General features: G+C 35.3%; 1 protein-coding gene across 1 annotated transcript in view; it reads left to right on the forward strand.

The window, feature by feature from the left end:
* ADGRB3 (adhesion G protein-coupled receptor B3) overlaps nucleotides 1-24,371 on the forward strand; it is an 890,484-nt gene that overhangs the window by 433,481 nt on the left and 432,632 nt on the right. Inside the window, 2 exon segments of the mRNA XM_044001123.1 lie at nucleotides 2,732-2,800; nucleotides 8,398-8,506. Coding sequence (XP_043857058.1) covers nucleotides 2,732-2,800; nucleotides 8,398-8,506 — 178 coding nt within the window.

Genomic DNA, 24,371 nt, shown 5'->3' on the forward strand with positions numbered 1-24,371 from the left:
TTCTTTCTTTTTTTCTTTCTTTCTTTCTTTCTTTCTTTCTTTCTTTCTTTCTTTCTTTCTTTCTTTCTTTCTTTCTTTCTTTCTTTCTTTCTTTCCTTCCTTCCTTCCTTCCTTCCTTCCTTCCTTCCTTCCTTCCTTCCTTCCTTCCTTCCTTCCTTCCTTCCTTCCTTCCTTCCTTCCTTCCTTCTTTCTTTCTTTCTTTCTTTCTTTCTTTCTTTCTTTCTTTCTTTCTTTCTTTCTTTCTTTCTTTTTCTTTCTTTTGGTTTTGGGTTTTTTGTGGGGCAGTAAGGGCTAAGTGACTTGCCCAGGGTCACACAGTTAGTGTCAAGTGTCTGAGGCTGGATTTGAACTCAGGTCCTCCTGAATCCAAGGCCAGTGCTTTATCCACTGCATCACCTAGCTGCCCCCAAAACAATTCTTTTTTTTTTTTTTCAGGGAAATGAAGATGAAGTGACTTGCCCAGGGTCACACAGGTAGTAAGTGTCAAGTATCTGAGACCAGATTTGAACTCAGGTCCTCCTGAATCCAGGGCCAGTGCTTTATCCACTGTGCCACCTAGCTGCCCCTTCCTTTCTTCTTAGAAATGACCCTTCTAAACATGTGCTGACATACTTTTAATCTTGAACAAACATTACAGTGATATTAAAAAATAATAATAATAATAATAAATAAAAGGAAGGCTGCTTCCAGGCTGAGCTACCCAACCATTAAGTGAAATATTATATATATATATATATATATATATATATATATACATATACATATACATATATATATATATATCTGTGAGAGTCCCTCTCTGACAACCAATTATGAGCCCTATTGCACCAAACAGAATAGAAACACATGGATATTAACGATAATTGCAGTAAATGTGTGTTGTTAAGAAAACAGTAGGTACTCAAAATACTATTAAGTGAGAATAGATTTCAGGATTATGTTTTAGCAACATTAAGCTAAGCAAAAAAGAAAATTTTGACGTGCCTATTAATTGTTCCTTTGTTGGTTCAGTGACCAAGAGTTAAATAGTGGGAAACTGATAGAAATAGAGAAGGTGATAAGAGGAGTAAGAGGAAGGATAGAAATGGGATTAACAGGAAGGAGAAAAACAGGGAACAAGTAGGGCAGTCAATAAGAAGAGTATCACTACTTGCCCTACCCTAGTACCCTAGTACCCTCTCCCTTGTGTGGCTCCCATTTCACCCTCCTGTCAGAAAGGGACACTAGGCAGTTTGAGGACATGGTCCATCACAGGTGTTTATGAGAAATATTATTAAATCTGGCAAATGCAATTTTAACAGAATAAATTTAATAGCAGGAATAAAGGAAGTAAAGCTGGGGCAGGACAGGGATTATCCCTTCTTTTCTCTTTGGGCTGGCTTGCTTCTCTTTTAGCTCTAGCTATTGGGAGGAGGATACATATGATAAAAACACACAGTCAGAGGAATCTCCCAGTTCCTTCCAGTCCCAGAAAAGGGGACTACAGATGTGGCAGATGCTAGCTGGTGCCACAATAGTGCCAATGCTATGGGGTGACTGCCACCTTACCCTTTTCTCCTGGAGAGTTTACAACCTCTCACCATCCCCATGAACAAAAAATCCACCTCTCTCCCACCCTCAATTTCCACCAAGGAGGCTGGGTTATTTTCCTTTCTTCCCAAATAGGGAATAAATATAAATCCCAGGTAGTTCTGTGGTCAGCCAACCCCTTACCAGGTGTTTTTAGGGGAATAATGGGAGAGAAACAGTGGAAAGGTAGCAAGGAGAGGAATGTTGAATAGTAAGAACTTCCACCCCCCATACCATGAAGTCTTTAAGCAAAAATAGAGGAAGTAAGAGTTTTTGATTGTTGACATATTGAAGAATCACAGAATGTTAGATCTAAAAGAGGCCTTAGAATTAAAATTCCAAATGGAACCATCTTTGTAATTTTGGAATGCTAAGAAATGTACATAGTGAAGGTTGATTAAAGACCACATTTTGATAACATCAAAGGAAATGATGCAACTTTGTTTTTCTTATTTAAATAAAAAAAAGGTGAATATATTTAAGTAGCTAGGTGGCACACAGTGGATGGTGTTGGACTTGAAATTAGGAAGACCTGAGTTCAGATTCATTCTCAGCAAAGTGTCTGTGCTATGTGAACCTGAGCAAGTTACTACAACACTTCCTTACCTACAAAATGGGAATAATAATAGATCCTACCTGTCAGGATTGTTGTGAAGACAAAATGACATTGTAGTTATACTTTGCTAATCTTAAAAAAATGCTGGCTATTATTATTACTTATAAAGTAACTTTGAACCTTGACTTCCACTATTTTGGTCAGAAGGGGGCGTGGTGGCAATGTGGAATATTTCCTACAAGGAAAAAAAAAACAACAACCAAAAAACCGCACTAAATATGTATCTTACCAAAAGTGGGTTTTTGGAATTGTTACATATGAAGGATAAAAATCAGTAACTATGCAGTCATGACAAAACAATGTAGAGGATATGACAGAACATAAATGAAATAAGAACAGAGACAGGGTCCTTTTTAAATCTAAATGTACTGAGATGTGTAAAGCATATACAAATCATGTAATTTTATATTTAGAAAGAACCTTGGAGATCATCTGGTACTATATATTTATCGGACAGAATTTCACTATAGGTGCAACTCAGATGAATATTGTTTGGGGAAAGACTGCCTCATTTATATTTAATGTTTTATCCATTTTAATTTACAGAACTTCTTTCAAATAGTTAGCAACCTTTTAGATGAAGAAAACAAGGAAAAATGGGAAGATGCACAACAGGTAAGATGGGTGTTAATATGTTGAATGTTTTAATAATATTTTCCAACTAGAGTTATAAAATTTGATCTTGAAGTTAAATATTTAACTAGCTTTTGGGTTATTATCAGTGGGAAACAAAAGAAAGAAGAGAGGTAGGAACACCAAGATTCAGTGGAAAGAATACTGATTGGATAGGGAACAAGAGACCTTAGTTTCAAAATCTTAATTTAGCTGTGTGACCTTGGACAAGTCTTAGACATCCTCTCTGGATTTCAGTTTTCCCATGCTTAAGGCAATGAGTTGGACTAAATGGTCTATAGTCTACCTTTCCTATCTGATCTTATGAAGTCATGCAGATTTTTGACAAAGTGATCGGCACGTGACCTAATGTCCTATTTTGGACTGAAGCCTACTCTAGTCATGAAAAAGATTTTCCTAATTTCGGCATTTATTGCTCTTAGGGATAAATTCTTAACAACTCTGTACTATGTGATCACTTTCATCATCCTTATTTTTACAGAAAGAAAAGCTTATTACTTTAAAATCAAACAGAAATATACTGGCAGGATACTTTGTCTTTGGTATTTACAACTGAACTATAATCTGAAGATCACCTATACAGATGCAAATCTTCACACTGAGCTGAGATTTGTAAAGCTAAAGGAGAGCCCAAACAAGAGCATCTGTTTTTGAATTTTATTGCCCTTTCTTCAGACTTTTAGTAGTATAGTAGTGGTCTTATCTGTCCCTTTTAAATGTGTCTTCCCTTGCCTCCCATTTGCCAAATCATCAACAATTTTCTTTTAAAAAGCATTAATACCAATTTTGCCGATGTGGGCACTACCAGCCTCAGTTTCTACCTTTAGTAGGTAGCTCATGAACTACTGTGGCTCAAAAATCACCCCCTCATGGGCAACCTTCTAATGATAAGCCTCACTGAATTTCACTAGACAGGGCCTTCAATGACAAATATTCATTTGATGGCTAGTCATATACTTGAAGTCTATGAGAGATTGCTCTCCACTCATTATAAGTCTTTCAGAAACAAGAATCAGGATCATCTCCCTAAAGTATTACAGTAAAATTTTCATTGGAAGTCAGTAATTATATAAATATCAATAAATTTTCTTTATCATATAAAAAATGAATGAGGGTCTACAAAAGGAAGGATTGTTATGTTAAAAATAAACATCCCAGAAAGAAAAATTACCTAAATGGGTTCATTTCTTCTCACTATTATTAAATATTCATAGTTGATAATACAAACTTTAAAATAATATTTTGTGGGCCTTTTATGAGATATATCTCCACCAATAACTTCATATTCACATAACAATTTGCTCTCTCTCCTAAAACCAAGAATAATTATTTTAGTTTATTTTCAAAAGCACTTTTCAAAATCCTGTTTTTATGGAAAATTTTTATTTTCTAGTAAACACATGAAAGAGATGAAGTTTAAAGGAGAATTTCTTAAAAATGTTCATATTTAATTAAATGCTAGGAATCCTTTCTATAAACCATATTATTCATTAATGAAACATTAAGATTGACAATCTTACAGTTTAATTTTTCAATCTAAACTTTTTTTTTAAATGGAGGCAGTGTTTCCTAGGTAAGGAAATTAAGATTTAGCCAGCAGAATAGTAAGAGCCTAAACAAATTTTTATTCCTGCTCTGATTCATGAATTGTTTAAATTTTTACAAGAACAGAATAGAGGTCATATTCAAAAGTAATTTTATAGGTCCCCTCTACCCCTTTTGAAATAGCATCTGTGGGAAACTACTCATCTAAGTTCTGTGGAAACCCTCACCTAACACATTACTAGGAGATACAGACTCCTCTGTTGTAGGGAGTTAAAAAATGCTCCTCCTATTGTGGAGAAGAAAAGAGTTAATATGCCAGTGCCCTATGATACAACTTTTAGTCCCTGTTCCTGAACATTTGTGTTACATGGGTCTCCATTATTTCTCCTTTGATAGGATCTCTAAGGATGTCCCACCACTATGAGGTACAGATTCCATGTATTTTGATTGTATGCAATGATTTGTAGAACAGCAATAAATATTTATTTTATTAAAATACTGAAAATCTCTATTTCTTTCTACTAGTTTAAATTATGCATTTGTTTTTGGCATCCTTTCACTGAAAAACCTCATGTACTGTAAGTAAATGGCTGAGTTTTCTTCAGAATACAGCTGCATAAGCCAGGCACATCCATATTCAAGAACACTAGAATCACTCATTATGGACATAATTAGAACAAATATATAATACAAGATGCAATTCATCTGATTTTGTGATTTACTATGAGATTTCCAACATGAACAAATGATAAATGGGGGAAGAACTTCTTGTAGTCAATTCAAAGCCCTAAATCCATAATCTGGTTACTTTTGATTTGGATTAATAAAGTCTTTGTATATTGCATTACAGGAAAAAATTAGTTTATTTTAAAATAGATATTCTAAATGGTAAAAAGTGTTTTGCAACTATGCAAAAAAGATCCATGTTATATATAAAAACTAGTGGCCCCCTCCATTTATTGTGTAAAGGACTAATTAGAGATCTTTGTGAAAAGATTCACCCACAAGTTTTTCTGGGTTGGTGCATTATTGACACTCTGCTTTTTTATATATATAAAGATATACCCCAAACCACAACAAAATAAAACCTTTTCTGCATTTGGAAGACTCTACTACATAAAATGTTATATATGATGACATTGTTGTATGGAATTTCTACTGAGGAAACTCCTAATAAACAACTTTTCTGCAACTTAGAGTCTAGAGTTGCTTGGAACACTGAGAGGTTAAGTGACTTACCTAGGGTTAAGTAGTCTGTGTTGGTCTAAGGTAGAGCTTGTACCCAGGCCTTCCTGACTATGACATTAATTACTATCTAATCCAATCCAATAGACATTTAGTAAGTGCCTAAATAAATGTGCTAGGAACTGTGATAAGCACTGAGGATAAAATTAATAAAAAAGAAAGATGGTCCCTGGCCTCAAAGAGCTTACAATCTTAAAAGGACTAGATACAAAAGGACACAGGAAAGCAGAGAAACAGGATGGGGAACAGGAGAAAGGAGGAAGGAAGAGGGTGTTCTATGGAGTTAAAACCAGGCAGAGCAGCAAATGCAAAACAGAATGAGCTGAAAGTCCACTTTTTGCCCTCTATAAAGGAAGGTATTAGGAGGAGTTTGTTATTCTGACCTCCAATCAGAGAGGAGAGGAGGTTTGATTTAATGGTGGTGAGATTAGAAGTGATAAATTTATCCTTGGAAGGATAACTTAGTGCTAGTTTAACCAGGCAGAGCAGATACAAAGTGAAGTGAGCTGATAGTCTAGCTCTTTCATGCAAATCTAATGTTTACATGTATATATACAAAATGGTATATGTGTGTATAGAAATTAGCATTGTTTGCAAGGCAGTAATGCTTTTTTGGGATGAGAAAGGGCAATGCCTTTGTTTTCAAGCCTGGGAATAAAAAGAACTGAGTTCTAGCTTCAATTCTGCTACAAGTTAGTTGTTTTACTTTAATAAGCTACTTATTCTCTCTCAGCTTTCATTTTCTGATACAAAAAATTAAGAGTTTAGATAACGGTGGTCGCCAAGGATCCATCTGACTCCAAAATTCTATTAGTGACCTAAAAACATACTACACTATTATGAGAAAAGGTCATGCTCTAGAAAGTGTTCTTTTATGGACTGTTGGCATCATAAGTCACTTTGGCAGTGCCCCAATTAATTATTTTGTGTCCTTATGTGCCATATGTTCAAGTCAATCAGAAAATGCATTTATCTATGGAAGGTTTGGTTATACCAGTAAATAATATTGAGCAATTTCCACAGTGGGATTTTTCCAGAAGTACAGTCTGTGGAAGCCTTTGAGGCCAATGTGATTAAGTAAAAAAATCCTCTAAGTCTGCACAAATAGAGTACCTACTGTCTATTCTGCACAAGTTCTATTCCTACCCCAACTTTTTGGTATAAATACTGTGTTCCTTGCCATTTGTCAATATCTTTCATAACCTTCTATAGGAATTTGCAAATCCACATAATCTAATCTGGAAATAAATCATGTTAGAGCAAGTCACAAGCTGTGGTAGAGAAGAGTAAGCACAGGGTTAGGTGCCAGATCCATTATTTCATTGGTATAGGGAACTACTAAATGAAGACATTTCTTCGACCAATACAAATCAGCACCCTCTCTTTAATATAGAGTTGTTGTTTTTTTGGTTTGTTTGGGGTTTTTTTTGTTGTTCTTGTTCTTGTTTTTTTAGTGAGGCAATTGGGGTTAAGTGACTTGCCCAGGGTCACACAGCTAGTAAGTTTTGAGTGTCTGAGGCCGGATTTGAACTCAGGTACTCCTGACTCCAGGGCCGGTGCTCTATCTACTGCCCCACTTAGCTGCCCTAATATAGAGTTTTAAAGAGTTGCTTAGAGCACCGAGAGGTTGTGAGTTGCAAAGACTCATAGAGCCAATATTTGTCAGAGTTAGGGCTTAAACCAAGGTCTTCCTAAACTGTGAAATCAGTTCTTTATGCATTACCCCATTCTGCCTCTTGGTGAAGAATAACCAATGCAAAATATATAACTTCAAACATTTTCCCTCTATATAATATCAATCTAAATGCAATAAGATAAAAGCAGTGACCCTTAAGGATAAAATTTTCACTACTTTATTAACGATGCATACTAGAAGCTAGCAATAATTATAATTACAGATAATGATAATGATAATAGCAGCAACAACAAATAACTAGCATTTTACATAGCACTTTAACGTTTGCAAAATGCTCTACAAAAATTATGTCATTGTATTTTGTCAACAACCACCAAAAGTACATGCTATATCCCTATTTGAGATGAGGAAACTGAAGCAGACAGAGGTCAAATGACTAGCCCAGGGTCACAAAGCTACTGTCTGAAACTAGTTTTTGATTCAGGTCTTCCTGACTCCAAATTTCGTACTCTGTTCAGTGTGTCATGTAGCTGTCCCTCTTATTTTCTAGTAACAAGACTACTTTTGTTGCCATCAGCCCAATTTTGGTAAAAAACAAGGTCATTTTATTATACAAATTTGGGAGGGTAAAGGTGAATTCCATACTTACTATATTATAATTGCTTTAATTTTAGAAGTCAGTGCTCTCTTTTCCTTTTGTTCTCCACCCTACCTGTGAAGAAAGATGACTTACTAAAATTAAAAGCTAAAATTAAAAACCCAGAGTTCTGTTTTTTCTCCAACTTTGTGTCTAAGCAATTGCAATAACAACAACAAAAAAACACCACCAACAGCTATTTTTGTTTGTTTGTTTCCAAGTTGACAATCCTTAAATGCGTTGCCTTTGGTTTTTTGTTTTTTTAGGGTTTTTTTTTTTATCATCATGGATGATTAATCATTGCTACACACTGCTATAAAGTTCTACTTACTGTGATAATGCTGGCATCTTTCCTGATAATAGCTCAAAGCCATTGGTTCACAAACATTTGTAATAACAAAGAGCTCTTTGCATATTCCATGACCTTTTTAAAACAGAATGGAGAGTTGTCCTTGATGCTTCTAGAGTTATAAGGGACAGTGGTATTTTTCATATGATTTTTGCTTGTTTCTGTAGATCTACCCAGGCTCCATAGAATTAATGCAGGTGATTGAAGATTTTATACACATTGTTGGAATGGGGATGATGGACTTTCAGAATTCATACCTAATGACTGGAAATGTAGGTAAGAAATAGGAATATATTTTGTCAAACTTTTACTTTTACTGAAAATCACAACTTGCAAGTATGCACGCTGTATATTGTCTTGCTTAATGTATGCAATTTACATAGGTCTATATATCCAGGAATATTTCACTACATATGCCACAGCTAGTTTGTAATTGTGCTTTATCCCCAATATATATGCAGTGAGTATATCTCATATTACATATTAATTATCTGTATTTATGTAGACTATAGACACATGCATATACATGTGTGTATATATAGGTATATATGTGTGTGTATATACATGTGTACATAAATATACAGATGTCTGTATGTGCATACATATACATACATATACGTGTGTGTATATACACACACCCCTAAACTACTAGAGTCCTATTTTTTAAAGGGCAGATAACATAAGTAGATTTCTTAAGCATTATGTAAAGATTATATATAACATATTTAATATACATATATGTACATATACCTAGTTTTAAATAAATTCTTCCTATTGCCACATGGAAAACATACACACATATATATTTATATATACATATATATATATCATTGAAGAAGTACACATATTTATGTGTTCACATGTGTATATGATCTATAGGCATGGCACATGTATTCTGGTACTCCTGCCTATTATTATCTAATTTAATTTCAGTGTATCTGCACAGTGTATTTGCCAAGTCTCCATAGTCTTCCTTACAATATGACTATAAAGTCTAATTACTTGGTTTCAATCATCTTCCTCAAGTGTTGATTCTGTATATGTTAAAGATTTTTGAGTTATTTACTTAATGTCTCCAGTATTACTGTAGCCATGGAGGTTTTCATGACCCACTTTCCAAGGCTCTATGGATCCCTCAGATCCCTCTAAACTAGCTATGCTTTTATTTAAAGAGTAGAGCAGCATAAGAACCTATAAAATTCAGGACATATTTTTTCTCATAGTGGGTTCTTAATATTATATGTTCTCCAGTGAGGTTCAATTACACCATATAGCAACAAAGACATTTTTATAGCACCATAATTACATCAAAAGTCAACTGATAGTTATAATAACCAAAATGTACCTTTTATTTTCAAATCTTAAAACTAGCAAGGACAAATAAATTATCTTCTTAAATGCTATACATACCGAGTTAGGAGTACAGTAATTTCATTTATATTTTTCTTATACCTTCCTTCTCTGACATGTCTGTGACTATGCAAAGAATAATTTACCAGTTGTAAAGCCTAAGTTACTAGACTCTCCTAGTTGGTTTGTGTCATGATATAGTTAATGAGGACATTAAAAAAAACACCTAGTCATATCTTGAAAATGATAAGTGTACCAATTTCAAGCCAAATCTCTAACTAAAGCTAGTTTTCTATTCAGCAACATGTAAAAAAAATTATATATATGTATATATATATATTTATATATACACACATGTATATACATATATACTTATAATTTTCTGTGAGTGCAGATTATTATATGGGCAAATGAAGCTCTTAAGTGGGGGTGGGTAGGAGGTGCCAAAAAGTAGTAGTACTGATATTATTATTCACTATCCTCAATTAGCTAATCCAGGATTCAAAAGCAGTCATTTTCCTTCATATTTAACAATTAGCCAAGGAAATGTAGAATTAAAATAATTAGACAGTATTATCAAGGCACATTTCTAAAGTATTTCCTGTATCATTTATACAAGATTATACATCAATCATACACCCTGCTATCTGAGAACTATTAACCACACACAGTCATTCCTATCACTTTTGTTGGTATCTTACTCCCACTCCTGGAACATAGGAGGGTGAGTGGCATTTATCTCTGTACCTTGTACACAGTAGCCACTTAATACATGTTGAATTCAGCTGAATGGAAGTAAAGAAATCACTTGGCTTCCAATTTTTAACTTCCAGTAGCCTTCTCCTGTTACTCATGTACTCAAGTGGTTATATGATCTCATCAGTGTGCATATTCTGTCCAAGAATTACCACTGTGCCCTATCCACACCTGTCCATGCAAGATCCTTTTCATCTAAGATCACACAGAAGTTCATCAAGAGTTTACCCAACATACTAAGGCCTTTCTCACTTTCTCTCCAGAAGGATACTAATGAAATGCAAAGGCTAGCTATCAGTTATTCTTCATTCTGGCCATCTGAGGAATGCAGGGGTGTTGTTGTTGTTGTTGTTGTTTTAACTTAAATTCTTTTGGTGTCAGATTTTTTTTTTCTGGTCCTCTTTAATTGTTCTTTGTTTCATATTGTAGTTTCCATCTCCTTTCCCTTATGAATGACACTCAATTTTAATTCTTCAGAGACTATATTATTTTATGACTTATAATCATCTTGGTAGATTAGTATTAGTATTAAAAAGTCTGGCCTTTGTTTCAGCAAGAAATTCATGATCAATCAGTTTTGCGATTTCTTATAGCCCAAACTAATCTCGATACCAACTCACTCTACATTTGCAATGTCTTTCCAAGGTATATTTTAATGAATGAGTTCTGTAGATTATACATCAAATTCTATGCTATAGTCTAGAGTCTAGACAATAGGGATTCTTCATCCTCTTGTTTTTCCTTATGGTGATGTATTAGGGAGTATATGGTATATTTGGAGGACACAACAATGTTGGAGGGATTGATAGAAATGCTATGTATGTTATCCACAAACAGGAACATCTGAATGAACTTTCCTTGCCTTCCAACTTAATCCCTGTGCTAGATCTCCTCCATGAAAGTGTTGAACACAAAACACGTATTTCCCTATTTTATATCTTTTGGGATAGTAAATATCAGAAGATCTTCAAATAAGTTTTCTCCATTAAACTTTCTGGAATACTGTAAACTTTGTATATATGCATGGGTGATACTTTTTTGGAAGAGAGCCTTTAAGATAGTGTTTTATTTAAAATATAATCATAGTGATATATTGAATTCTGTTCTGATTTTTTTAAACAAAATCTTACCTGTTCCTACTAATACTTTGAACAAGGATTCTCTCAGGCAAGCATGTTATTCTCATAAAATTTATGAAGGGGTGTGTATGTCTGTAACACACATGGCAAAAGTACAGGGCCACCAATGTCTTCTGATGATGTCATTGTGCTGCTTTGCGTGGTATACCGCTTTTAGACACAATATCATGTCTCACTGCTTCCTGCTGACATTACGTCTCTGTTGCTTTCTCTTTAGCCATTCTGTTTTTGTTATTAACTCTTGTCCATAAGAGCAGTTGGTTCTACCATCCTTTTTTATATATAGGTGATTGTTTTTTACCTTGCATTCCAGAGGTTAAGGTTCATCTCTTTAAGTGAGAGGGGAAAAAAGCCCTTATACTCCTCATCATTGGACTGGAAGAGAAGAGAAAGGAGAGTCTTCAGACATGTCTAACTTTTTCTCTAAGAGATAAGATGTCTTTCCTCTCCCAGAGTCTTTTTTTCTTTGGGGCGGGGGTGGGGGGTGTGGGGGAGGCAATGAGGGTTTAGTGACTTGCCCAGGGTCACACAATATCAAGTGTCTGAGGCTGGATTTGAACTCAGGTCCTCCTGAATCCAGGGCCCATGTTTCATCCATTGCACCACCTAGCTGCCCCTCATCTCCCAGAGTCTTAGTGACTAAATGCTTTTGGAGTACTGACCAGACAATTAGCATCCACAGCAATTTAGTCTCTTTTTGAACATACTTCAACCTGCTAATAGGATCAGCATATCTAACCTCTATTTGATTTAGGATTAAAAAGCTCCTTTAAACAGCATTCAATTCCTGATTATCAATTTATATTCTCCTTCAAACCATTTTGAAAATTATTGTCCAGTGAACTGCAAAGGGCTATATGGATCTGAAGTCACGTGGCTTTCCTCAGCTCCAATAATCTCTGAGATTGACAATGCAAATAACTAAACAGTGAAAAACTAAAACAGTGAAAAAAATAATAAAATCTTCCACCTCAAATTCTTTGTTCTAAGGTCAGATCTTTCACATGCAAATGTGACTGGAAATAAACTTCTTAGACTTTGTTCTGACTGTATTATAAAACATATTCTTATTATATCTTATGATATGTTTACAACTCTTCAATGAAAAAAGAAACTAAACTAAACTTTATTAATTTAATTCTCCAAAAACAAAGAAATAAGCAAAAAACAGTAACCATCCTCCTCAAATGAATTGGTTTTCTTTTTACACATGTTGGCCCTTGATTTGTTTTCCCCATCCCATCCCCATGGATCTAGGGTACTGGAGAGAAAAATGTACTCCTGCTTAGCTTTAAAGTATATGTCTTATACATAATTGATACTGCTTTTTTAAAAGCACAGAAATTAAAAATTATTTGTGGGGAATCAATAAGTGGTATTTTCATTTTTCATGGACATTATTTATAATATCCATATTACACTTATTATTTAGTTTCAATGTGTATTGCTCATAGTTTCTGCAATGTAAAGTTGGCTTCTTTTTAAGTTATGTTACTGAAATACATTTTGGAGGATATGTTTTTTGATGATATGCTTATATATGCATTATAGTAACTGAATCCCACTCTTCCTGGAATGGTCATTTGAAATTCCTGAAGTCATTTGACTAGATGAAGGTGCAGTATGTTCAACATAAATTAAATAACTAGTCTAGAGCCTATTTGCTCAGGGCAGGGGGCCAAGTTGCCTGGTGAGTAATGGGGGGAAAAATAGAGTTCGGCAGTAATGAATTGTGAAAATCATATCTTGCTTCCCAGTTTTCAGAGCTCTCCAACCAAGGTTGAGTTTTCTACCTCAAATAGGCACGATTGTCATCATAATCAGAGTATTTGAGTGCCCACTAGTGTCCTAGATAGCCATAAAAATTATTGCTTTTTAAGATTGAGGTAATTTCAAAGTGTGTTGGGATAACTATTACCCACCTGTAGATTTTATTATGGGGATAGGGATAGAGAGGAGTTATATAAAAGACATTTGAGTCTGAATGCAAAAAGGCTGCTGTTTGTACAGATAAAATGCAGTTTTTTCTAGTTGAAAAATCCAAAACTATATAGGCTTCTTGAAGGAAGGGAGGGTCTCCATTTTGTTTTCTTATCCTTGGCATCTAGCCAGGAATGGTAAAAGGCTGATGCCTCTTTCCTGATACATAACAGGGCATATACTGAATAACTATCATTTTTAATAAATCTGGTTTCTCTTTGATTGGACAACTGAAAAATTTTGTTAAGGAGTATTAATTTTGTTTTGTTTTGTTTTTTGCGGGGCAATGAATGTTAAATGACTTGCCCAGGGTCACACAGCTAGTAAGTATCAAGTGCCTGAGGCTGGATTTGAACTCAGGTCCTCCTGAATCCAGGGCCAGTGCTTTATCCACTGCATCACCTAGCTGCCCCCAAGGAGTATTAATTTTAAGTAAAAATTCACATAACTAATCTGAAGGTCATTTATCTATAATCTAAAATACCCCAAACATGACAAAGAGTATGGAAATTAGCAAAAGAACACTTGAATAGTCACAAAAGATGAAAAGAAATAAAGAAACCTATGTTCTTTACCCTGAGAACTTCTAAATGTTTTTACTCAAAGCCTATTTACTCTTTATTTAAACACAGTTCTAACACATTAATGATTATGGATTCCTAATCTTCAGAAGATAAAAGAAAGCAACATTTTAAGAACATTGATAAACTGGTGATTATTTTGAGCAGGGCAACCAGAATGGTGAAAGACCTTGAGTCAACATCATGTGAGGATCAATTGAAGGACGTGGGGATTTTTGGAGCCAGCAACATACTTGTCTTGAAAAGCTATCATAAGGAATACAGTTTATACATAATCTGTGTGGTTATATAGGGCACAAGTAGAAGCAAGGGATAGAAGATGCAAAGAGGCCAGTTTGGGCTTTATGATGGTGGGAGGTCAGGGGAGGGGTGTGTGGTATGTCGAAAATTAAAGATGTTTTATTTGCCTGTCTCCCACAAAAATAATAACAAACAGATCAGAGAAATCGATTTTATAATATCTCCTACAATTTGTTTCCATAGCTGTCCTCTTATGAACAAAACAGATTAGAGATCATAATGTCTCTCCTACAGGAAAAAACAGATCAGATATGGACAGAAAAAATATATACTAATTTATTTTGTTCCAAAAAGAAATATAACATGATCAGGCTGGAGACCCTTCCCAAAGGGCTTAAAGACACCCTCTTCCTAGGGGTATTTAAGGTTTCTTTTGGGGTTAACTTCATTAGCATGATACAAATCAACCCAAAGCAATTACTATAAATGTAAATCAGTTAAACAATACAAATCAGTTTAACAGCTCAACTTAAAGCAGATGCTATGGTTAGATTATGTGGAAACTAGAAGGGCTTTATCAAAGACAAGGGGGCCTAGATAGTTGATCAGGAGAACAATAAGATCCATTTACTTTCTTGGAGAAAGAAGACAGTGAATGGGGACTTATTGAAGTTCAGTCAAAATGGGCATTTTGATTTGTTTACTCTCTTAGGGGAAAGAAATTAGTAAATAGGGACTTATCTGCTAGCTAACTGGGTTCAGCCTGAAATTTTTGTCAAAGGGCATTTTCCAGGGTCTCATAAAATCCATTTGGATAATAAGGCAGCTCTATCAAATCCAGGTGACCCATACATTCATATCAACAGGTAACACACACACACACAAGCAAAACAAATAGAGCCACATGTATAACCTATATCTGATTGCTTACTTCTTCAGGAAGGGGGCAGGAGACAGGGAGGAAGTATAAAATTTAGAACACAAAACTTTAAATAAAAATGTTTCTAGATAAAAAAACACAAATAGAGCTATTCAAAAGTGAAATGTGGTAATTTGGAAGGTGATATGTTTCTTTTTCTCAGAAGTCTTTAAAAAAAGGCTGGATGTTTTGTTGGATACATTATAGTAGAGATTCTTTTCATGTTTAAGTTAAACCTAATGGCCATTGAGGTACCTGTTATATTTCAAATTCTGTGAATCTATGATAGTCTAAGTCATATATGGACAAGCAATTCCAAACTTTGGTCATCCAGCTTCTATTTGACAATTTTCAGTGATGAAGATCCCCCTACTTTGTCAGGGAATTCATCCCACCTTTGAATAGTGTATTTGTTAGGAAGTGTTTCGCTTACATTGAGATGAAATACAGTTATCCCTTCCCCATCACAGGGATTAGGGATGCAGCACCCCTGTGATCTGGAAAATCTGTGTAAAAACTTTTGGCCCTCCCTTCATATCAGAGAAGTCTGACTTTTTTCTTTTTCTTTTATGAGATGTTTACAGTACTTTATTATAAAATTTGGGTTAGGTATTTGGCCATAGGCTATATTTAGGTCAGTGTTAAGTAAAAATACAGCAAAGCTCCCCCAGATTATCAATTACATTAATTTCTTTATGCGATCCATGATATATTGAAACTGATGGAGAAAGTCATGATGTGGAAGGGATAGATGTATGCCCCCTACAACATTTATGGTTTATCGTAATTCTTCCAAATTGAACCCCTCTTCTCCATAATACTTCTTCAAACACTTGGAGATAACAATCATAATACCATTTCCAGTATTCCCTTGAAACAGTTACTATTGGCTAAGGCAGTGGTATATTGAAAAGAGCAATAAATCTAGAATCAAAACTGGATTTGAGTCATGGCTGCCACTTATTAGCCATGTGACCTTGGGCAAGTCATTTAAGCTGTCTAAGCTTCAATTTCTCTAGCTATAAAACAGATATTCTTATACTTCAACTTGCATTATCTGAGTTATGATGTCCAAAAGAAATGCTATCTGTAAAATTCTTTGTGAATTGTAAACTGCTGTCTAAATATCAGCTATTATTTTAATTATTATCATCACATTTGATAAATTACTAAAATTAAATAAAATATTCTGTATCTTTGTGTAAAAACTGGTTTTTAAAATTTGGCTGTGGGAGACAGTTCTCAGTGACTAAAACCGCAATGTATTAGTCTCCCTGGTAAATATAAGATTAAAAAATAACAAACAATTTCTTTGTCAGGTGAGAGAGAACCACATGCTAAGATTATTTCAAGCTAGATTTTAAACCTATTTATTGTACAGAGGAAAGAATAAAATGGCAAAAAAAATCCTTTGCTGTCTTATTATATTTAGGTTTATAGACAGTCTAAATATACATGAAGTTGAAGGGTCGGGTTTTTTAAAAATTTTTCTAATTTCCAGGGGGGAAAATGAAATTATCTCAACAGCTTTAAGCATCTTACTTATTTTGGCTGAATAAATGTGCAAATATACTACAGAACAGGGGATTGCAATCCTTATTTGGAAATATATTATATAATTATATAGAATAGAATGTCAGATGTGAAAAAATTTTGCTTAATACTATAGGACACAGGATATGAAGTTATAAAATGAAGATAGTCTGAAAAAAATTGTGGTCCGGCTATTTTAGACTGAAAAGGTAGACTACAATGTTCAGAAATGCACATGAGAAAAAGGATTGGGCATTTACATGCATACAAGATCTGGAAAACCTCTAAGTACAAAAAAAGACAGAAACATATGACATGACTGGAGTTGTGAACCTGGGGTGGCTAAGTGCATTTTACATACATATATGCATAGCCACATAATGTATAGATTCAAAAGAAAAACAGTGATAGCCATTAAGAGAGGGAACAAATAAAGACAGATCTATAACATTCATTTCATGATGTTCCTTCCAAGAACATTATTATGAGAGATAGTAGGGAGTAGTGGATAGAAAACTGGCCTCAGAAACAAGAACTGCATCCAAGCTCTATTTACAATGACCTCTCTATACCAATGGAATCAAAGGTTCAATTCCTAGCCTACCAGAAAATGTTTCAAATGCAGTTTTTAAAGCCATATAGAAAATGGGAAAAATAGTTTCAAATCTAAATTTAAGAGAAGAATGGCTTATAGTATTCAGCATCTGTATCAAAGGATGATAATTACTATTCCTGAAATCTTATGTCCTCTCCATAACTCCTATTCTGTCCAAAGAAAGCATAATGAATATAGAAAAGTAATCTCCACAGAAAAAGAATGAATGAAAATCGTATCTATTTTAAATTTGGGAACTATATAGTTGGGTAAAGAGAAGTCATATTTCATCAGCAATTCAAAAACGTGAATCAGATAAGAGCTTGTTTTGTTTTTTGAATCTTGGTGTAATTGCAATAGATTTGAATTTATTGGAGTCACAGAATCTTTTATAGCTGGAGAGATTTTAGATACCACCTAATGCTACCCCTTTATTTTGCAGATGACAGATCAAAGTGCAGTGAAGCAGCATGGTAGGGTAGAAAAAAATGACAAATTTTTTTTTGGAACAAGGATCGAGCATTCTTATCCTGGTTCTATAACCTACTATATCTGTGCCTTTGGACAAGTCACTTGACACTTCTGAGTTTCAGTTCCCTCATCTATTTAACAAAAGAATTAGTGTCTGATAATCCAATTCTAAATTGATGACAATAGGACAGTAAGCATGAACTTTTTAAGGTTCAAAAGGTGCTTTGCTCACCTTATCTCATCTTAACTCTTCATTTTAACACTGTGAGATTATTATAATACTCAGGTATTTTCCATGTTTTACAGATGAGGAAACAGAGGCTCATAGCAGTTGAGCGAATGGTCCCATTGGACACTCAGATAATAAACAAAAGTGGGATTTGAACCCAAGTGTCTTGGGTCCCAGTCAAGCACGCCGAATCTTTTAAAAAAGTAACTTACATTATTTCTTTTGATTCTTGCAACAAGACCGGGAGGCAGGTACTACAGGTACTGTTATCTACTTTTTTACAAATGAAGAAATTGAAACTCAGTGAGATAAAGCTATCAGTCCATTGCCACATAACTAATAAGTATCTGAGCTACAATCTGAATCTAGGTCTCCTGAGCTTCCAAGACTCAGATGGAAAGTGAAGTACAGACTAACAAATCTCCAGTATTGACCATTTGAACACGTTTAAACAGCCAGTGTTTTCTGTATTTGTAGAATTGAAAGTCTACAATTGAAAGTTCTAGAGTCCCAGCTTGTACTCCCGAAAGATGGATGTTGCTTTTCCCCTAAAAAATGTTAAACATCGGGGCAGCTAGGTGGCACAGTGGATAAAGCACCGGCCCTGGATTCAGGAGGACCTGAGTTCAGATCTGACCTCAGACCCTTGACACTTACTAGCTGTGTGACCCTGGGCAAGTCACTTAACCCTAATTGCCCTGAAAAAAAAAAGTTAAACATCCAGAAATTTCAGGTAAAGAATGAATTATTATAGTTAGAGTATTAGACATTAAAGGGTGGTAAAATGTTAAAGCTAGAAGTCATTTCAAAATTTATCATCGCTCCATCTAAAATAGGATTTCCCAAGGTGTATTTTTTTGGAAATCTTATGTTCCTTGAAATGTAAACAAAAATTTGAATGTCAGATATACATACACACACACACACACACACACACAAATCCTCCAAAATATTGTGTGAAAATGTTTTATTTTTGTTAGGAACTATATTTTTATTAGGAACTATACTGTGAAGAAGTCCCAGTGTATAAACTCCTTATACTGAAGCAGATAAGCAATTCACACATAATTTAGAGTCTTAGGGAGTTGCAAGAGGCATTGAGGTTGTGAACTGCCCACAAAGCCAATATGGATGAAGTAGAACTTGAAATCAGGTTTTCTTGACTCTAAGACAACTATGCTACATTGCTGCTCTGATGAAGTTATGTGCCAAAAATACTGTTTGGTAATTGGAGTGTATGTGAAAATAAACATAATTCCTCTATTTTGCTGCAGGTCTCCCACAAAATCCTATACACATGGATCATGGAATTCCATGTTCTAAAGCCCTTCTGTATGGGTCCTTTCAATATATATGCCAAGCGCAAATGTATTGCATTGCTAAACAAAATTCAGAGTCACTGAACTAAACTATGTGATAAAAAAATCAATCTACAAAGAAGTAGTTTCTGAATTCATCTTAAACAGCCTGTAAGTCAGACCCCTAATGTTACTTAAAGTTAAAGCTTCTTCTCTCTCTGTCTCTCTGTTACTCTCTCTGTCTCTGTCTCTCTGTCTGTCTCTGTCTCTCTCTGTCTCTCTGTCTCTCTCTCCCACCTGACCTAAATATCACTTGCTTTGGGGTCCAAGAATATATTATGAAATACTAGGGATTTCAGAATGAACATTCAAACTTGATATTTCCTGAAACTGAAATTGAATTTATCCCTATTTTAGTAATCCAATTTCTATATCTCTCTTTTCATCCACTTATAGTGTCATTAAATCAGAATTTGGGTTGTTGCTTCATTGCAGTTGGTGGTCAAATTTAATAATTTCCTTAGTAGGACATCATGCTCTCCTTTTAAATAACTGGCTTTAGTGAAGGCAATCTGATGATGTAATTTAAGAAATAAGGGCAATGCCTCTTCTCATACTTATTTCCTATTTTCAGGACTGCTTCCTTTTTGCTTTACACTGTTACATTCTTGTTATAAAATCTACCCTTAAGAAAAGGAAAGATTCTTGTAGACAGTTGACACCAGGGCTGAGAAATACAAGATAACATCTTTTTGTTTATTTGCACTATCTGACATCTACTCAATCAGCTAGACTTTGTCTGCAAGTGTCAGGTCATGCCTCTGCCTTCTGGCTTTCTACAACTTTTGCTAGACAGGTGGAGCAAATGATGGGTCTTTCTTGTTGCTTGGAAAGAAAAGCCATAAAAATTCCCAGTCCCTCTGTTGTTAGTGTTTTCCTGGCCCCTTGTTCAATAAAAATTTCCCCAGTTACTTTAAAACATAAAATCACTTTCCTCAGTCACTGTAAAACATATGACATTTTGTTTCACTCTTCATTTTTATGTTTTCAGGGTTTGTGGTTGATGATTGTATTTTGTTTGTATATGTTTTCTGAAGAAGGAAGCATTTTAATTGCATTTCCTATAATTCTAGTTTTAGCCAGGCCCTGGTATTTTAATAGCAGTTCAGAATATTTCACAGGATCCTGGAATCATAGATTTAGGACTGAAAAGAACTTTACAAACTATCTAGATATGCCCTTTCACTTTATAAATGAGGAAACTGAGGCTTAAGGAATTTAAGTGATTTGCTCACAAAGCTAGTGCCAAAGGCAAAATTTGTACCCAGGTCTTCCTGACTAAGGCAGATTTTCTATTCACAATAGTATGCTATTCCTCAAGATTCTCTTAGATATAATATTGAAATCAGAGGTAACTTACTGTCCACTCCTTTCTCTAATCTAGCTATATTGTAAAAGAAGGTATACATACTCCTTAAGTAATGTATTTGTGTCTTGTAAACACCATTTATTTTTCCTGAGGTGCAACATAAATCCATCCTCTTGAAATTTAAATCTGTTGCTTTTTTATATCTTCATGGCATTCAGGGACCTCATCACTGGATGCCATATATACCATCCTGTCTTCACTTCACTATCCAAAACCTTGAATGACAGACCAAACAAGAAGCATTCAATAAAACAACTTCATAAAATCAGAACCTTGGATAGAACATCCTAGCAAACCGCTTTTTCACAAAATGAAGTAGTTTATACTTTTTTACTTTAAATCCACTTTAACTTTGAGTCATAGGATTTTAGATCTAGAAGGGAACTTAAAGGCCATGGAGTCTACCTCCCTCATTTTACAGATGGGGAAACCAAGACCCAGATAGGGGAATTGATTTTCCAAAGGTGGAAAAACTAGTTATAGGAAGAGTTGGGATAAGAACCAATGTTGTTTGACCTCAGTTATAAACATGAATTTTAGCCCTTAGGAAAAATACATGTGGAGGGGTAAAAGGAAGGAGGATAGAATTTAGTGAATCATAAAGAGTTCAGAACACAATGTCTAATGTGGGCATTAATTGTCCCATTGTGGGAATTAATATTAATATCTAATACCCTGAGATACCACCTGGGGGAAGTATTTGTTCATTGTTGTTCAGTCATTTCAATCATATCCAACTCTTCATGACCCTATTTGGCAAAGATACTGGAATGGTTTGCCATTTCCTCTCCAATTCATTTTATAGATTAGGAAAGTGAGGTAAACAAGTTTAAGTGACTAGCCTAGGGTCACACAGCTAGTAAGTATCTAAGGCCAAATTTGAATTCAAGATGAGTCTTCCTGACTCTAGACCCAGCCCTTTATCCAAATAAAAGAGGAAGGAGTGTAGAATTCTAGGGAATCTTAGAGAGTTCAGAACACAATGTCTAATATGGGCAAATATCCTGAGATACCAGCTTGGGGAAATAAAAGGACACAAACCTGACTCCTAAGGCCAGAGATTTTGGGACAATGCTACTTCAGAGGCCTATAGAAAAAAAAATCAGGGTATATCTATGCAGGGACAATGCCACATAAATTAGAAAAAGAAAAAAAAAACAAACCTTGGGGTTTCACCTTGGCCAGTACAGTAGTAGATTTTATGAAATATATGCCACATCTCCCCTGGTCTAAAAATGGAAAGATAGTATGCCTAGTTGGATATAGTCATACAGTCAGAGGAAGATACATACATCCATATATACATATAGAATATCTAGTCTACAATGCCATGGCATGGCAAACAACCCTTATCCCCCAATCTTTTGAAGTTTGGGGGAATGACAGATTCCAGAGAATAATACCCTAGGGCTTGGTGCTTCAGGGAAAGTCAATCAACAAGCATTTATTAAGTGGTTACTATGCTCTAGGCACTGTTAAGTATTAAGGATATATAAGGAAAAGCAAAACACAGTACTTACACTTAAGGAGTCTAATAGGGGAGACAACATATCTAATGAGGGACACAATGTGAAAACAATCATATACAACAAACAAGATACAGTAAATAGGTGATAATCAACAGAGAACAAGCACTACCAATAAGAGCAAACAACTTCTAAGCAATCCAGGAAAGCCAGGAGGAAGAGATGAGGAGGGAAAGAATTATAGGCATAGGGGACAGTCAATGAAAATGAATGGAATCTGAAAATGGAGTGTCTTGTGTGAGTAACAGAAAGAAGGATAGTTACTGGATTGCCAAGTATATGTGGGGAGCAAGGTACAAGACTACTAGAAAGATAAAAGAGTGTATAGTTATAAAGGGTTTTGAATGCCAAGTAGAAGGTTTATCCTGGAGGTATTAGAGAGCCTCTGAAGTTTATTAAATGCAGAAGTGGGGTAGAAATAGTCAAACCTGTGCTTTAGGAATATCAGTTTGACAACTGAGTGGAAGATGGACTGCAAGGGAAAGAAACTTGACTCATGGATAACAAGCAGCATGCTATTTCAATAGTCTAGTTCTGAGGTGAGGAGGACCTGCATCAGACCTGCAAGATCTACCTACAGACCTTGGTTCAGACTGGATTGGTGACAGACTGGATATATGGTGTAAGAGTGAGAAGTCAATGACACATAGGTTATGAACCCGGGTTTGTGGGGTATTCAGGGAGGACTAGCACTTCTGGTGTGAAGGCTTGCTGAGCTCTTTTCAGGGCTATTTATCTGCCTTTAGTGCTACCTGCCACCCAGTTCTCACCTATGACTCCAAGAAGCCATACCTCACTAAAAACTGACTTGGCAGATGGGTTCAACCAGGTTGAGAATAACCAACTAGCCTCAAACCTGTGAGGAGGATATCTACCCCAAGCATATGAGCATTTTCCCTGGCAGAATGGGCAGATATAAATAATCTGTTCCAAAAAACATGAAGGTGGCTGAAGCAGGTGGAGCTCTTAGAGCCTGGTCAGTCATAAAAGATGACAAGATCATCCACTGAATCCTGGGCCATTGCCAGTCATCTTGACTTTTGTCTTGCCACTGGACTTTAATGACTCTGGAAAAGAGTGAGGCTGACAACTTTTCGCAATTCTGTCTCACTTAAGTCCAACTCATGGTCAAGTCAAAACATAACCTGTGATATCATTGGTCCTCTTGAAAAACAAAGAATGAACAAGAATAAGACTGGATGACTGGAAGTATGGTGGCTCTAGGGGAATAGGGAAGTTCAAAAAAGGGGAGAATTTAGGAGGAAGGTTAATGAATTCAGTTTAAGAATTTGTTGGATTTAATATGTATATAGGACATCCTGTTCAAGATGTCAATTCTATTAGAACAGACAGTTGACTAGACAGTCTATTCTATTAGAATAGACAGTTGAAGATGCAAAGGGGATAGGGCCGAATGGGTGGATCTGAGACTCATTAACATAGAGATGGTATTTGAATCCATGGATGTTGATGAGATCACCAAGTGAAATAATTTAGAAAGAGAAGAGACAAGGGCACAGGACTGAGCCCTGGTGGACATCCACCGGGAATGACTTGGATACAGATCCAGCAAAGGAGACTAAGGAGTAGTTTAAAAGGAAGTAGGACAGCCAAGATAGATTAGTGACAGAAATCTAGAGAGAAGAGAGGATCAAGGAAAACAGTAGAGTCACTATCAAGATTGATAGTGCCAAAGGCTATATGGAAATAAAGAAGGGTAAGGATTGAGGAAAAAACAAAAAACATCATATTTGACAATTAAGAGATCATTAGTAATTGTGGAGAGAACAGTTTTGGTTGAATGTTGATGAAGTCAGAAGCCAGGAAATCAGAAAGGGATTAAGAGAAAAGAGAATGAAGGAATAAATAGTAGAAGGCCATCTCAATGAGTTTAACCATGAAATGGGAAAAACAAACAAACAAAAAAAACATGGTCTATGACAAAGCAGTAGAGATGGAAAAAACAGGAGCTTTCCTTGAGGATGAGGAAACAGAGGCATGTTTGTAAGAATTAGGGAAGTCACAGGTAGTCAGGGAGAAATTAAAGATAAATGAGAGCTCCTGATGACAGAGGAGACAATGAGCTGGAAAAGCT

This window comes from Dromiciops gliroides, chromosome 4, assembly GCF_019393635.1.
Source record: "Dromiciops gliroides isolate mDroGli1 chromosome 4, mDroGli1.pri, whole genome shotgun sequence".
Lineage (NCBI taxonomy): Eukaryota > Metazoa > Chordata > Mammalia > Microbiotheria > Microbiotheriidae > Dromiciops > Dromiciops gliroides.